Source organism: Hylaeus volcanicus, unplaced genomic scaffold, assembly GCF_026283585.1.
Source record: "Hylaeus volcanicus isolate JK05 unplaced genomic scaffold, UHH_iyHylVolc1.0_haploid 12197, whole genome shotgun sequence".
NCBI lineage: Eukaryota > Metazoa > Arthropoda > Insecta > Hymenoptera > Colletidae > Hylaeus > Hylaeus volcanicus.
This window is the reverse complement of record NW_026533147.1, coordinates 213,197-227,898: the sequence shown is the minus strand read 5'-3', so window position 1 is coordinate 227,898 and position 14,702 is coordinate 213,197. Positions and strand designations below refer to the sequence as shown.

The 14,702-nt window shown below is 33.1% G+C and overlaps 4 protein-coding genes across 8 annotated transcripts; 2 read left to right on the top strand and 2 right to left on the bottom strand.

Annotated features, from left to right (window-relative positions):
• The first annotated feature begins 307 nt into the window (after nucleotides 1-307).
• Nucleotides 308-1,327, top strand: LOC128883097 (uncharacterized). Of its 2 annotated transcripts, none has more exons than XM_054135106.1 (6): nucleotides 308-489; nucleotides 542-675; nucleotides 737-873; nucleotides 920-986; nucleotides 1,036-1,125; nucleotides 1,190-1,327. In XM_054135106.1, exons 1-6 carry the CDS (start codon nucleotides 308-310, stop codon nucleotides 1,255-1,257), a joined length of 678 nt encoding a protein of 225 aa, XP_053991081.1. In that variant the 3' UTR covers nucleotides 1,258-1,327. The 2 variants fall into 2 exon arrangements, with proteins under 2 accessions (XP_053991081.1, XP_053991082.1); XM_054135107.1 differs by having other exon boundaries at nucleotides 308-513; nucleotides 575-675.
• Nucleotides 1,328-1,478: 151 nt separating this feature from the next.
• LOC128883096 (probable bifunctional SAT/APS kinase) lies at nucleotides 1,479-3,485 on the bottom strand. Its single transcript, XM_054135105.1, has 2 exons — nucleotides 1,677-3,485; nucleotides 1,479-1,619 (listed from the first exon to the last, which is right to left on the bottom strand). The coding sequence occupies exons 1-2, from the start codon at nucleotides 3,279-3,281 to the stop codon at nucleotides 1,491-1,493; spliced, it is 1,734 nt and encodes a 577-aa protein (XP_053991080.1). The 5' UTR covers nucleotides 3,282-3,485; the 3' UTR covers nucleotides 1,479-1,490.
• Nucleotides 3,486-4,088: 603 nt separating this feature from the next.
• On the top strand, nucleotides 4,089-6,399 carry LOC128883024 (uncharacterized). Of its 4 annotated transcripts, none has more exons than XR_008458683.1 (9): nucleotides 4,089-4,479; nucleotides 4,551-4,604; nucleotides 4,658-4,789; nucleotides 4,838-5,041; nucleotides 5,086-5,214; nucleotides 5,261-5,515; nucleotides 5,566-5,972; nucleotides 6,034-6,138; nucleotides 6,198-6,399. XR_008458683.1 is itself a non-coding variant. In XM_054134980.1 (9 exons), exons 1-8 carry the CDS (start codon nucleotides 4,437-4,439, stop codon nucleotides 6,227-6,229), a joined length of 1,395 nt encoding a protein of 464 aa, XP_053990955.1. In that variant the 5' UTR covers nucleotides 4,089-4,436; the 3' UTR covers nucleotides 6,277-6,399. The 4 variants fall into 4 exon arrangements, 3 of the variants coding, with proteins under 3 accessions (XP_053990955.1, XP_053990956.1, XP_053990954.1); XM_054134980.1 differs by having other exon boundaries at nucleotides 5,086-5,515; nucleotides 5,578-5,972; nucleotides 6,198-6,229; nucleotides 6,277-6,399; XM_054134981.1 differs by having other exon boundaries at nucleotides 5,098-5,515; nucleotides 5,578-5,972.
• Nucleotides 6,352-14,547, bottom strand: LOC128883022 (uncharacterized). Its single transcript, XM_054134973.1, has 28 exons — nucleotides 14,242-14,547; nucleotides 13,928-14,168; nucleotides 13,647-13,875; nucleotides 13,369-13,576; nucleotides 12,851-13,306; nucleotides 12,703-12,806; nucleotides 12,381-12,648; nucleotides 12,022-12,324; nucleotides 11,616-11,974; nucleotides 11,257-11,463; nucleotides 10,761-11,187; nucleotides 10,620-10,708; nucleotides 10,350-10,566; nucleotides 10,251-10,290; nucleotides 9,930-10,188; nucleotides 9,680-9,876; nucleotides 9,327-9,598; nucleotides 8,842-9,086; nucleotides 8,153-8,792; nucleotides 7,622-8,098; nucleotides 7,364-7,448; nucleotides 7,268-7,316; nucleotides 7,106-7,214; nucleotides 6,959-7,057; nucleotides 6,835-6,912; nucleotides 6,703-6,786; nucleotides 6,547-6,636; nucleotides 6,352-6,498 (listed from the first exon to the last, which is right to left on the bottom strand). The coding sequence occupies exons 1-28, from the start codon at nucleotides 14,491-14,493 to the stop codon at nucleotides 6,361-6,363; spliced, it is 6,222 nt and encodes a 2,073-aa protein (XP_053990948.1). The 5' UTR covers nucleotides 14,494-14,547; the 3' UTR covers nucleotides 6,352-6,360.
• Nucleotides 14,548-14,702: the final 155 nt, after the last annotated feature.

The window sequence follows — 14,702 nt, the reverse complement described above, 5'->3', positions numbered from 1 at the left end:
TCTTTAGTTAGTGCTTTTATGTAGCAAGTCTTATCCTACAAGAGAATTTATGAACCTCTAACGTCAGAAATAAATTTTCAGCTGCTTTGTATTAAAGTAGAAAATCCTTCAAAAAATTTAATTTAAGGGTTTCGTACGTGCTATTTTTTTTTTTTTTTAACCAGATTTTTCTGATGCGGTAAAAATTAACAGGCTAGCAATTTTTTTTCGTATTTATTGAAACAATAATAATTTATAGATTGATTCATATATTTTTCAATTCTCTTTGATTAAAAAAAGTGACTGAAAAGTCAATTCCATTCGAACAATGGTGGATGAACAGTTTGCTAGTAAAGGACGGTGGATTGGTCATTGTCGTGGGATGTTTTCAGCCACACATGCTGATGGCATCGATTCCAGTGTACAGATTGTAGGTCTACGAGATAAAATTGACTCCGTACTGGAATCGTGTAAAAGATTAAGATGTATTGATAATACCGAACTCCAATGGTATGCTTTTAACTGTCTTTGCAAGTAAGACGAAAAAACTATATGTTATTAGGACGGAAATATTAGAAGATTTTTCTTCGTATAGCGCATCACTCCAGCTGCTTCGTGATTTTTTCACGTTAAATTTAAATCAACTGTCAGTTATACCTTATGAAGTTCCACCGGACTTACAAATAATTGCAGCAAGTGATATATTGTGTCACTGTTATGAAAATAGTATAACTTTAGTTGTAATGGTTCAATGTAGTACCCGATATGTTCTCCACGACACCTTCGGAAGAATATAGAAGCGTTTTAAAAGACATTACAACAAGGCTGAAATCTAGTGAATGGGATAGTCAATTTAAGGATAATATTTTTCTCAAAGATTCACGACAGCTACGTGTACGTTTTTTTAAATGTCATCTTTAAAAAAATATAGTAAATCTAGCTACAAATTCAAAAGTTCAATTTGGACATTGATAATGCTCGTGAGAGTTTTTTTGACTTGGCATCAGGTGATTTTTAACCGAAATCTTCTTGTAAAATTTTTTAAAAACTTTTTAGAAACTTTTTCAATTTTATCAAAAGCTTGTAGTAAGAATGAGTCATTACAACCTTCGGAAATGAAGCCCGTAGATCAGCGAAAATTGCAAGGTAACTTTATGGTTTTAGTGGTATAAGAAAGTAATTTTTTTTTCAATGATATATTTGATTGTAGAATCAATGCATGAGATGTTAACGAGGCTTTACAGGAATACATCGTTAGCGCCTGCTCCATTGCGTTAAATTTTGAGATGACTTTAGAGCGTATACAAGGATATACTATGTATTTATTATTTTTTAACCATGCTAGCATTGTGTTGAATTTCTTTTTTTCTTGAGGGTTGAAAAACATTTTATGCAACATAGATTTTGATTTCTTCTCAGAGAATCGGCTTCACTTTAATTTTTCTGTCAGGTTTATTAAAAAGCTAGTTCATTTATAAAACCATCTGTTTCAATTTCTTGTAGTGTGTATGTTAGCAAATCCATTTTTCTCTGATTAAGTAATCTAATATAATATCAATTTGGCCGGTAATATCCGTTGTGCAATCTACAGTAAGCTCGGGAAACTGTGGTACTTCGTAAGGATCGTCGACGCCTGTGAACTAAAAGAAATTAATAATGATAAAAATAAATACGTATTAAAAAAATTGTCAATTTACTTGTTTCAATACTCCTAAACGAGCGTTTTTATAATGTTGTTTGACATCACGACTTTGACATATAGAAAGCGGTGTTGACACGTAAACTTCTATATATCCCCCACCAGCATTCGTGATGAGTCGTCTGTTGCATAATCTATCAGCTTCATAAGGTGCTATGTTAGCAACAAGCACTATTCCGTAATGGTATGTGATGAGAGAAGCTACATAACCAATGCGCTGAACATTCACAGATCTGTCTTGCTTTGAGTAACCTAATCCTCGTGACAAATGTAAACGAACAATGTCAGCGTCAAGAATGGAAACATGACGGTTTTCAAATTGTCGCTCTTCAAGGCGAGCAGACACTGCTTTAGCTAATGTAGACTTTCCAGAACAAGGAAGTCCCGTAAAATAAATACAAAAACCTTGTTGATGACGTGGATGATACACTTTTTTAAGTTCATCTATAACAGTGGGAAAAGAAAACCATTCAGGAAGTTGTTCACGATTTTGTAAAGCTGCGCGAAATTTCGTTCCCGACAATTGTTCATATGTAGCATTGGGTGGTAAAAGATTTTCTTGAATATATTGTTTTTCGTCTAGAACATATACCATATTCATAGATAAGATAGGAATAACTTTCAGTTTATTTGCATTTTTTTTTAACAGTGTATGGGCAGCGTAAGGTTCATAGAAAGATTGTCCATTTTTACTTAGACATGATGGACCAGCGTGATCTCTACCTATAATAAAATGCGTACAACCGAAATTCTGACGTATTAAAGCATGCCAAAGTGCTTCTTTAGGCCCTGCCATACGCATGCTGAGAGGTAACACAACAAGTTTTACATCTATGTCGTACAAATCTTTATAATAAGGTAAAATTTTTTGATAGCATCGAATACGGGTCGCGCTATCAATGTCGCCAGGTTGTGTCACTCCACAAGAAGGAGTAAGTAAAAGTAAGACACGAGCTAAGGCTGGATTAGATGTTTTAAGTTCTTTTTGGACTTGAACAACAGCTTGTCGTGTTAATTCAAAATGAGATTTATGCATTGGATTTCTTGTTTGGAAGCCGATTACAGCATCCCAACCATCGTGGCGTATCATATCCTGAACTTGCTTTGTATTTTGTCTATATTGTATAAAATCAAAATGTTTGATTGGACATATTGGGGTTATGGTGCCTCCAACATACACAACATCACGGTGGTTGTTATGAAGGTAATCCATAAATGGATGATTGGTATCTGATGTTTCTAGAAGCCTCTGTCCGTAAACATCAATATTAGCCTTATAACAATCGATAACCGAAACACGAGCGACTATTGTGCCTAGAACATCCCGAACATTTAAAAATATATTTGAAAATGTTGAGACGCTATTCGTGTTTTTGATTAAACGACACTTTGGTACTGGTAGTACGAATGGAATTGGCCAGATTGTACCATCCTCTAAACAACAATGGTTAACTATAGAAATAAAATTTTGAAATGTATTGTATCCTTGTAATGGATTGAAGGCTCCTAAAAAAAACATTTCTAAATCATTTAGATTTCTTTCATCTAATGTTATATCAGTAGGAAGCTCGACATTCATACATTTCACGGCTAATTCGCTCATGAGAATTAATTGAGCAAAATAATAATTTGATAAAAAATGCTATTTTTTAATAGAAATTGTCGTAATTAATATAAACTACACTAAATTTAGCTTTAATCAAAAAACAAACAGTCTTGTTTCTAAAAAAAAAGAAATTTTCTTTTTAAATGTCGTTCTTATTTCATACATAAACCATAATCCTTTTTGTAGTGCTTCTGTCGTGAAATGTGTGTTTTTCTCGTCATGACCGCATGCAAGTGAAGTAAGATGGTTTTGGTTGCGAAGAAAGAACCAATCGGTGCAGTGCCGCTTTGAATTCACATCAAATTACGCAAGCAGTAAAACGTACCGAGAACTAGATGTTAGAATCATCATGTCCATGCTGACGAGTGTTGTTGTTTTTTAAAAGTAAAAAGAATAGTATTACCAAGGGTGCCATTTAAAACATTATTTTTAATCATTGTTGCAAGCGCTGGATAAAGAGAATTTTTGACTCAAAAATATTAGATGACAGATTGTAACTGCTCATGCTTTTAAGAATTGGTCAATTGAATTTTAAAGAACAAAATTTTATCTTGGAAATGAAAAGATTATTTACAAACGTTTGTTTTTAGATCAAAACGAAAACACTACAATCCATACTTTAAATAGATTTGTATTTGAAAATTAAAAAAATAGTTTAAATCGTTATCTTGGACGAAAACTACTAACAGTCTTTAATTAAAAAATCTTTTGTTTGATATTAAGGTCGTTCATCTTAAGTTAAAAGAATATAAAATTAAAAGCAACCTTACTAAGATATTTGAAATTAAAGTGGATTGTTTGTTTTTTGTTTTGTGGTGTGAAAATGAGAAAAATTGTTTTATTATGGCGATCTGTTATAATTGAAGTATAGAAAGAAATTTTCAATAAAAAAAGTAAAACATTGAGTGATTTCGTGGTACGCAACTTATACAAGTAGAACAAGATTAAAAGAATATACAAAGTATTCAGCTTGAATACCTAACCGTTAGAAATCTTTTTAAAAAACCAGAAACTTTGAGCAAAAATAGAATTAAACGACTACATGTGCAATAAAAGGAAAAACATTGGTCAAAAGATCAAAGTAAAAGGCGTTTTCGGAATGACTGAAGAAAATTGATTTGATGAGCAAGTGTCACTTCAACAAGTTACTGGATGGCGGAAGAGGAAACAAGAAGGCTTAATGAAAATGATACAAGTCTGAAAAAAAGAACACTTTATTTTAATAAGAATGTAAACTGTTATCCTCAAAATTAACTTTTGGTGTAGGAACAATTTTATTGGATACCAAAATTGAAAATAGCTGGTTAAAAGAAGATTTGGGTGGGCTATTCAAACACCAATTAAAAAAGCAATTTTGAATATGATTTTTGTAGACTTGCCATGGAAGTGTTATAGGACGCCTTGTTTTAGTCCATCAGCAACTTTCTGCACTTCAGATTTTGTTTATAGTCGTCCGTTTGCACGCGTTGTGAGTGTTTTTGTAAGTGTTTTTTTTTTTTCACTTGGTAAGTGTAAGATTTTGTAAAAGAAGTGCTTATTAAGAATGATTGTAGCATATTTACTATATGACGCATCTACCAAAGTTATCCGCTTTGAACTACAATACTCACCGCTTGAGAGTGGCATTGTTTTTCTTTTAAAAAGACCTGTTAAGGCTCCAATCTATTTATATACGCAAACCGATGGTTTTAGAAAAAATTTAGTCGATTTAATAAACTCAGAAAATAATTCTTCACGACTTAGAATGGATTGTCAGGGTAACGAAAAATAGTCTAAGTCCATTTAATTTTTAAGTTTGTAGAGGTTCGAACAGCTGATCAATTTTGTTCGGCGCAACCAACTTTTTATCCCAAAGTATTTAGAAATAATATGACGTTTTGTGATTTGCCTTCCAAAACAGAAATTATTCCTTGTGGTGTGGAAGTTTTGCGTATGAATTTTGAACATTACAGGTTAACCAAATTATTCTCTGTCAGTTATAAAGACATAGACGTCGGAAAAGAGTCATCAGATAAGTTTATTCAAGTTTTACACACATATTCCCTTAATAATGCTAGCCGTTTAAGCAAGTTGCAAGATGTACCTTCAACACAAAGAAAATCATCAGTGAAACCTTATCCGTACGGTAGTTTTAAGGCCCGAAATGTTTTAAATACTAAATTCGCGTCAATGAGAAGAACGGATAAAATTAATAATTTTATGACTCAATTAAAAAGTCGGTCACAAATAAGGTATATAAAAAATATGGGAGTATACGGTTATTTTTATAATACATTCCTAGTTGATTTTTTAGACCAAGAGATGCAAGCAAACCTCCGGAAAAATTACCGTCTTTTTCATTACCCTCAAATTTTAAACACAAAGACATGTTTAGAAAAAAGAATGTGGGGAATCAAGAAGAAGAGTTCATCACGACTGCAGATCATAACGAAACAGTTATTTTTATTAATGCATCAAGAGAATACCTTTTATCAGCATATCAAAATCAGTATTCTTACGAGCAAGAAGCGCGCAACATTGAAAAACAAATGAGTAAACTGAAAAAAGGGTTTATATGGTTATCATCTTACAATCTTCGATGGTTTTTATTAAGACGTTCCGTTGCAACTAGTTCAAGTTTGTTGCTTCAGGGTCGCATTTCTACAAATTTGGAAACTGGTATATACAAATTAATTTTTTTAGAAAATAGTAAGAAATTGTATGAATTGAAACGATTTTAACTTTTCAATCGCTTTAAACAAATACATAGATTTATCAGAAGGAAGTACTATTCGAAAAACCGCAGTGTTCATGTCATCGTTATCGTGGTTCGGAGGACAACAATTTTTCGCTTCAATTTTGTGCTTTTTTATTGGTAGAATTTTTTTTATTAAATCAACAATATCCTTTTACAGAAATAATTTATTACAATAGGTTTACTATATTTAACTTTATGGCTCATATGAGTAAGTGATCGACTAGTTTTTGGTGAATAGTAATATAGAATTGGCAGAAAAAACAGTGAAATGTAGGTGATATTATATGATCATAAAATTGATTTTTTGTTTTTATAAAAAATTGAAAGCATTAAAGAATTTCACGAGAAATATCGGGGACGACCCTTATATATGTTTAAGATATTTAATTGTGCCGAAGAGAATTTTTTTACATGCAGTTCATTCCATGCATCACAATGTGTTCGGAAAAATTCCTGTAATGTTTTTTCAACTTGTCTCTATTGAAAAACAGCAAAATAAAGTTTGGTAAAATGAAAGCAGCGTACCCTGACAATGTCGTCTGATTTAGATCCACCAAGCTGCGCTAGTTGAACAATAGTGGAAGGTAACCAGTCCGGAATATGATAGGGAGCCGACTAAATTTGAATGTAAATTAACAAACACCAAATAAAAAACGTTTTCGATAAAATAAGAAAACTTGCTTGTATCAAAGCAGAAAGTCCTAGAACACCGCCAATTTTTTTCGGATCACCAGAGTCACATTTTAGTGCTAGTTGCAAAAAGTGCTGAAGAAGCAATTTAATAAAAAAAAAGAACACAGCTTCAATAAATACTTGAGCGTAAGTTCGGCATGTTGATGATGACATGGAAAGCGCAAAGTTGGAAAGTGTGCGTTGTGCGACTTCACGAACCTAATTGAGTTTAGTTTTTAATAAAAAGGAAAGAAAGGCACATTACTTCGCTTTGGCAGTCGGTAAGTCTCTCAATACAGATATCTACTAACTGATTAAATGTCTCAGTAAAACATAACTTCATTCGATATTGATTTAAAAATATCTATAAAAAAAGAGGCTAAAAACGAGTTATAATATTATAACACGATACCTGGAGAAATTCGATAGCAGAGCGTCTTAATTTCCAGGAAGACGCTTGCGCGCAATCTTTTAATGCCTTTAAAAAGCCTTTAAAAATTTCGCTAGTCGAGTGACCGACTCTACGTAAAACAAAAAGTATTTCTTTATTCATGTCAACATTTTAAAAATTTACGAGGAATCCAGCAAGCCATCAAAAGGTAAACTTTCGGCACCAGAACGAACTGAAAAGAGGAGTGAACGCAAAACTTAAAAAGATGTTTTAAGTTACCTGCAATGTACGTTAATGTAGTTCGAGATATATCGTTCAATTTAATATCGGGATGCTTTACCGATTCGAAGAATAACGGTATCAGCTGAAAAAGTTATTAGTTAATAAAAAACGTGAAAGTCATTAGTTGCTTTGAAGAGGTAACAAAACATTGAGTTATAGAACAAACGAAGAAATGCAAAGCACTAAATAACGTTGTTATGCAGATGGTGAGTAACATAATTTAGCGTTTTTAAAATTACAACTCGGAAACTGTACCCCACTAATACAAGACGGTACATCCAAACCTAATAATGATTGGAAAAATATTGTTGTTGAAAGCATCAAGGTTTCTGTTCCAATAAAATCTTCAGAACGTTGCGTCGTGATATCTCCATGAACTTGTTCAAAGGATGTTTGCCGTAAGCCTTGAATGTATTTCTCTCCTACGTCCATTATAACAGTATTAAGCTGATGAACAAGTTGGCTATCATGACCATGCGACATGTCACATATTTTTGTATAAATAAAACCTAAACATTTGGCTATTTCAATTCGCATTTGATTATATGGGTAGATAATAAGTTGAGGAATGGACGGAATTAGTGTTTGAATTAGAAAGACAGCTTCTGATGAACACTGTTTTATAATCAACAACATTAACTTCAAACGTTTGGTAGTTTCAAGAGACGATCTATTAGAAGACATGGAAGATAACAAATCAAACTGCTTTATGGTCTGTTGAATTGGTTCATTCTGATAAATAAAGAAAACAATAGATTTATTGCTTTACAAAAACGATGTACCCACGTTTATATTGGAATTATCTAAATATAAAAGAAAGTTGACTAAAGGTTTAAATCTCTCTGACTCATTTAAAACAAAACGGATATGATCTTGTTTTAATACGGAAAAGTCAGTAGCAAACCGCATAGCGTCTAGAAAATCTAAAAAGACCTCCTGATCAAGAGCATAAAAGATGCGCGATAGTTCTGGATGAAGATACTGCCACGTAAAAATGAAAGATTCCTGATCCCATTCATTAGCTGCGTTTAAAATACCACCAACGATTTCACAACATGCGACATAGTATTCTTTTTCTCCGATAGGAAACTGTAGAAAATAATGAAGTGACTGTTTCCATTGATCTAAATGATAAGTTAAAGTTTCAGTAGTCAGAAACGTTTTCTGAAACCTAACGAGAGTTGAAACAGTCAGAGAGTTATGCAAACAAAAATAACGTGATTCTCGGGGAAACTCTGATATAGGCCAGGTTGTATCCAAATTCAAAATGTCAAGAATTAATTGATAAACAGTTTCTGGGTATGATGCACTAGTAGAACCACAGGTTTCATGATGAGCGTGTACTAACGCTTCCATTAAAATATGTATTGTTCCCGGCGCAGCTAATGTTGATAGAACCGACTTAGGGAAATTATTAGTGGTGGTTCTAAAAAAAAAACTGTAAAAAAAGTTTTTACTTGTATTAGAAAGCATACGAAGATGTCGACAAAGCCATTTTAGAGTGTAAATATATGGTTAGAGAGTACAGTGCTACAGTATTCAATAAAGGAAAATATTTCGATGAGTTACACGCAGCAAGTAACCATTGCGAATATTTTTCCTCTGCATTTTTTGGGAAAGGAGAACTTATAGCTATTAAAAAAGTAGTTGCTACTAGTTGATATGTCCAATTTCCTAATGCATGGGTCAATAAGTTATCAACTAGTTTTAAAATTAACCCCTGAAACGCAAAATCAAAATAATTTTATTTAAATATTTTTTTCACAAACATTTATTTAGACATTTTTAGACTATTAAAAACAATAATTTAGTTTTAAAGAGTTTTTTAACCTAACTTTCTATAAAAACGATTTATTATTAGAATAAAAAAGCTTTGATGTAACAACTAAAATGAGACTCCAATAATCTTAAAAGTTTTTGTGCTTTAATACAGTAGTTTATTTTAAGGCAAAATACCTACCTCAACAATATGTGTCTGATAGTCCTCTGCAGTGCAAACCACGGGTTCACGAGCATATACGACAGAATGGGCTAAAGTATATAGTCTAGTTTGTAAGCTAGGTCTAGTTATCGCGGCTTTGAAACAATCACAAATAGCAAGCATACAATTTTTTAAAAGCACAGGTGTTCTCCATATGCGTTTTAACATTGCCGGACAAGTCAACACATAAACCACCCCTGTTATCCTAGCATAACAAAGTTCTAACTCGATTTCATTTAAATCATTATAATCTGGATTCGAAATACCCCAAAAAAACATTTTTGATGATACTGTCAAAAACTTTTTATTAAAGAACTTGAAAAAATTCTTACCTAACGATGGATATCCATATGACTCCTGGTTCATCATTACCCTTGATTCACCAGCTGAAGTTATGAGTTGAGGACACGAGTGGCTAATTTGAGGTAACGCAGGTTTCTGTAAAGCTTGTTTTGTATGATTACTAGAAGCAGGTGCTTCGCTAGCTTGTTGGTGTAATTTTAAACTATCAAGAGCGTCACGTAAATCTCTGAAATAAAGTTTTTATATTTTAAAAAAATGAAGAAAAAAAAAGAGACTTACTTTAACAGCATATGCATGATGTGACACTTTGCACCATAATGCTGCCGTAGGGTATTTTTTAATATATGTTGGGCGGAAACTCTGTTTTCCGAATAAAAATGATTCGCTAATCTAGCAACAAGCATCAATAAATCTTGTCGGTAACCAGTAAAAGGATGCTGTGATGTTCTCAAATCAGTTCGCAAGCCCCATTGCCGCAATAATCTTTCAATGAAAACCAATATTGAAAAATCTTGATTTTCAGACAAATGGTGTATTCCTATTGCCGAAGTAAGCATGGCAGTTTGATATAATCTTTTTTTCATCATAGTAATGGCTTACCCGTGCAAACGGAGGTGTAAGAGTTAAGTGTATTCCAAAGCTGAGGATATGAGAGGATTGAACATACAAAAAAAAAAACTAAATACAAATTAAGTTTACTCGATTAGTCACGGATGCCTGTGCGTTAATACTCCAATAACAGCCTTTTCTAGACAAAACTTGATGTCCTGCTTTAAGCAGTTTTCGCATTAAAACACCATCCTCAGTCCCACGCATCTCAACAAGTGGAGGAATAGATTGAATGGTTGTGTGGTCAGTGTTAACTTTTAATCCCAAATAAATGCGAGATATTGAGAAACAAGCGGTAGCTAAAAATCTAGTGTAGAAAAAAATAATTATTGTGAGCATAGTTAAAAATCGTTCTTTTACTCAGATACTGAAAGGGAAAGATTTTTTGCGTAAGGTGAAATGATAGGAAGTGAAGGTGAATCATTAACTCGTTCATCAGGATATGTACTCTAAATAACAGCCGGGAACATTTAACATGCTCACTTAGCTCTTCTATTATACCCCTAACGATTTAAGAACATGACGACCTATTGATAACACACGTTCTAAAGATAATCGATCAAGCTGAGTAAATATTTGACAAGTCGCAAACAGATTGCAAAAAGTTGGCAAAGAAAGCTCATTGGAAAGATTTTGTAGGTCGAGTTCTGTAGAAGTCTCACTTTCTTGATTTGTGTAATATACACAACACTCTTCTTCGTCAAACTTCTGTAGACTACTGGAAAGTAACCTTTTCGCATAATACAGACTTAATCCAATAAGATATTCACAAAATTTTAAATCATCCATTGATGGAAAAAACCAATTAATATTAGGAAAAATGGTACCAGTGTCAGAGTCATTCAAACCATGTAAGTTATCTTTAACAGGGCTACGAGCTATATCCTCAAGTAACGTTTGATAATCTCTCCACCAAGGTAAACCTATTCTATTTAAGGATGAAACAAACAGTATATGAAACACATGTCTACAAGTTAACCAATCATTCAAAATTTACTTGAGAAGAGAATCTATTAATTCAGTTTCAGACAAAGTTTCAGAACTTAATAAACATTGTGGATTGATTGAGATAGTTGTACAAGACTCGATAGTCCGACAGAGTATTTTCAATCCTAAACGAAATATTGTTTTATTTGTTTGCTGAAAACTCCATGCAATAATAGTAACGATATCTGACCGATACTTGTACAGGTGACCTCCACCACTAAACGAACAGCATAGACAGAATTACACCGAGACACGATCCACTATTTTATAAAGAGTAAGATATCAGAAGAACCGGCACATTAAACCATATTTCAGTAGTATTTCAGAACATTTATTTCAACGAGAGGCTTGGACATGGAAATTACTTACACGCGAAGTAAGTTACTCAGACATTTCATAAACCACATTAAAGATTTTTCTTCTCTAGAATTGGATACAATGATAGAAACATTTGGGTGATTGAGGTGAAATTGAAGAATTTTATCGCAAATGGGTTGCAATAAGATTCTTAAAGCTAAGGTTGGATGGGATTGGGAAAACGACCTACATATGAAAGCTGTCATATTAATTGCGTCCGGAAAAAGATTCTGTATAATCCAATCTCGAAAGACTTGACAAATAGTAATACACGCGTTTTCGTTACAGCTACATAACACTTGTGTTAAGCAAAACTTTGCTGCCACAAACAAGGATCGATCCACCGAAGACATTGTACTTTTTGCTTTTTTCTACGGTGTTAACTAGTTATAAGAAGGAGACGGAAGTTTCACCTTACCTCAATTTTCAATGAATGAGATGCTAACTCTAAAATTTGATTAAAAAAGTCATGAATCCAGACAGGCATGTAAAACGAGGCTCTAATTATAGAAGATAAACGTAGTTTTGTGTTTTCTTCTGTCCAGAATAGTTGTGGATCATCCCAACTCCCCTGATGTTGTTCTGTAGAGAATTGTTTCGAATTATCATCAGTTTCGTCTTTCAAGTAAACTTTTTTTGGTATCGTTTCTTTAGGGTATCGCAAAACATTAACAAAAGGGGATACTTGGTTCGATAAAGAATAAAATGAATCTTTCATTTTCTGTTATGATCCATAGTTAAACACAATTCAGTGGGACAAGAGTATTGTATACGTACAGAAAGAAAAAAACCAATTTGAATACTTTCTGTATCCAAGTGAGAAATATCTGTAGCTTTCATGTGAGAAAAGAAGATAATGTAGAATGTAAGAACTTGAACAGTTTTAAAAGGGTCGCTCGTGTCCAGAGCAGGAAGCGTCAATGACAACATATCGGGAATAAGTTCAGGCATTCTTTGCAGTATCAAGGGGCACAAGTGTATAAGAAGTCTAAGAGCAGACTGTATACGATGAGAGTCTGTAAGAGTGGCTAATGCTGATAAAATTCTATTTGAAAGGAAGATAAGCAAAAGTGTATTAATTATAAAAAATACCCTTAACTGATCAGTTACAATCGGCAAAGTTGACGATGGATGTAAATAGCATAAATGCTTCATAGCGTATTCAAATGCTGAACTAGCGTTGGATGATTTCGAATAGATGCCCTAAGTAAAATAATATTAGTTTCAGAAATTTTAATCAATTATACTTGTAAAACCAAAGGTAGGAAAAGGGATACGATCTTCTTATCTTCTTTTTGACCCAATCGATAGCTTTTTATGACATCCATTCGACGACATCTTCCTACTTTATAATCCACAACCGAATCTGTCATACGTTCCCGGGACACTCGACGAGTGTACGAAATTATAAAGCTCGAAACGAATCGGCTTATTGGAATTGTGTAGGCTTCTAGGTTATTTGGATGGGTTAAGGGAAACAGAACAGACAAAAATGTTTCTAGCAAATCCCAAATTGAGGGGTCATTTGTTCTTGAAAACGCTTCATCGTAAGGTTGAGATTCAGCCATAGGGATAACGTGGCAATTATCACTCGTTACAATTTGAGGACCATCAATAGGTTCTAATAATAAAACAACAATTTTTGCGAGAATTGAATAAGCGTATTGCTGTTTTGATGATAATTGTAGCAACTCCGCAATAACCTGATATATTACCATAAAAAGGGTTATTGTGGTGAAAAGAATTTAAAACTTTAAATTTTTACCGGAATTTTAGAGAAAGAAATTGCTCTTTTAGTAACCACAGGATAACATAGACTTGTTGTCAGTAATTGAAAAAGGAATCGACGAATCGGAAAGCATGCATCAAATAAAGGGTTACCTTTTGCCCAACCATAACGTACTGCATTATACAAAACTTTACAAAATAATGTATCCCACATTGAATCATTTCGGTCGCATAATGGCAGCCACCTGAAATAAATTCGACAATTTGTCTTAAATACATGGTCTAACGTTTAACTAGTTTTTTTTTTTGACAAACCATTTTAATATATCCCCTTCTAATACTTTTCTATGCCAAAACTCTTTTCCAACAAAAAGAGACAACATTCGCGAAGAATAGGTTAAATCAAAAACTGAGCGAGTTGTTGCAAAATCAAAATTGAGTATCTTAATCAACTCGGATGCAACTTCATTACTATTCCATAGAAAACGGCAGGAGGAGACCAAAGAAAAGATGAGATTAATGTGACTTTTTCTAATATCACAATCTTTACAAAAAGATAAGTTAACTTTAAGTAGAATTTTGTAATAAAAATTTACTAATATCTACAATGTCCCGATAACCACGGTTAGTAAATCTTTCGTGAAGCATAGTAAAAAGAGGTCTCCAGTGCAACTGAGTTCCTAAATGTCGTATTTTCTCTTCTGCAACAAATGAGCTGCGAGCTGTCAAGGACATCCAGCTTTGCGGGCAGTATGTTGTTTTAAGAGCCTTCAACCGGGTTGTCAAAATTGGAGTCAATGCTTGTTTTTGAGAATACGTTATGTTTTTTTCACAGTACTGTAAAAAATTTAAAAAAAAAAAGAGAGAGAGACTATTTTATCTATAAAATACATCTTTTACAAATGATTACCAAATTCCATAAGGCCACAAGAAGGTAACTCAATGCGTCGAAACTCACTAAGGCTGTTGAAGGTAAAATGGTTGCCAAGCGTATTAAAGTTGTAAACTTTCTATTGTCTTCACATATGCTTTTTGGACAAGATTCTAAATGACTCCATAGAAGGTTAAGGGTGTACTCATGCTCTGTTAAAATATGTTCCCGCGCAAATTTTGGAAAAAAAATCGGTAATTTTTCTAACCCTGACACACTATCTAATGCCATAATTTAAAAAGAAAATAAATAAATAGTTTCTTGATTAGTGAGCGTTCCTTGAAACGTCTCAGTTATTCATAAACTAAATAGGAATATAAATAAACATTCGAGGGTATCAGGCTTACCTGTACAGTGCTTCTACTGACGCATATTGACTTTTTTTCAATTAAAAACAATACGATATGTTACCCCACGTCCTAAGGGTTAAAATTAATAAA

Bases quoted from the DNA above. Each gene is read 5' to 3' on its own strand.
- LOC128883024 (XM_054134980.1), top strand. From the start codon at position 4,437: ATGGCGGAAGAGGAAACAAGAAGGCTTAATGAAAATGATACAA. The intron at 4,790-4,837 runs GTAAGTGTAAGA...GAATGATTGTAG, and splicing joins TGTTTTTTTTTTTTCACTTG to CATATTTACTATATGACGCA. The intron at 5,516-5,577 runs GTATATAAAAAA...TTGATTTTTTAG, and splicing joins AAAAGTCGGTCACAAATAAG to ACCAAGAGATGCAAGCAAAC.
- LOC128883022 (XM_054134973.1), bottom strand. From the start codon at position 14,493: ATGGCATTAGATAGTGTGTCAGGGTTAGAAAAATTACCGATTTTTTTT. The intron at 10,189-10,250 runs GTAAGCCATTAC...CTTCGGCAATAG, and splicing joins TTACACCTCCGTTTGCACGG to GAATACACCATTTGTCTGAA. The intron at 8,793-8,841 runs GTATGCTTTCTA...TTTTTTTTTTAG, and splicing joins ATGGCTTTGTCGACATCTTC to AACCACCACTAATAATTTCC.
- LOC128883097 (XM_054135106.1), top strand. From the start codon at position 308: ATGGTGGATGAACAGTTTGCTAGTAAAGGACGGTGGATTGGTCATTGT. The intron at 874-919 runs GTACGTTTTTTT...TAGTAAATCTAG, and splicing joins AAGATTCACGACAGCTACGT to CTACAAATTCAAAAGTTCAA. The intron at 1,126-1,189 runs GTAACTTTATGG...ATTTGATTGTAG, and splicing joins AGATCAGCGAAAATTGCAAG to AATCAATGCATGAGATGTTA.
- LOC128883096 (XM_054135105.1), bottom strand. From the start codon at position 3,281: ATGAGCGAATTAGCCGTGAAATGTATGAATGTCGAGCTTCCTACTGAT. The intron at 1,620-1,676 runs GTAAATTGACAA...AATTTCTTTTAG, and splicing joins GTTTAGGAGTATTGAAACAA to TTCACAGGCGTCGACGATCC.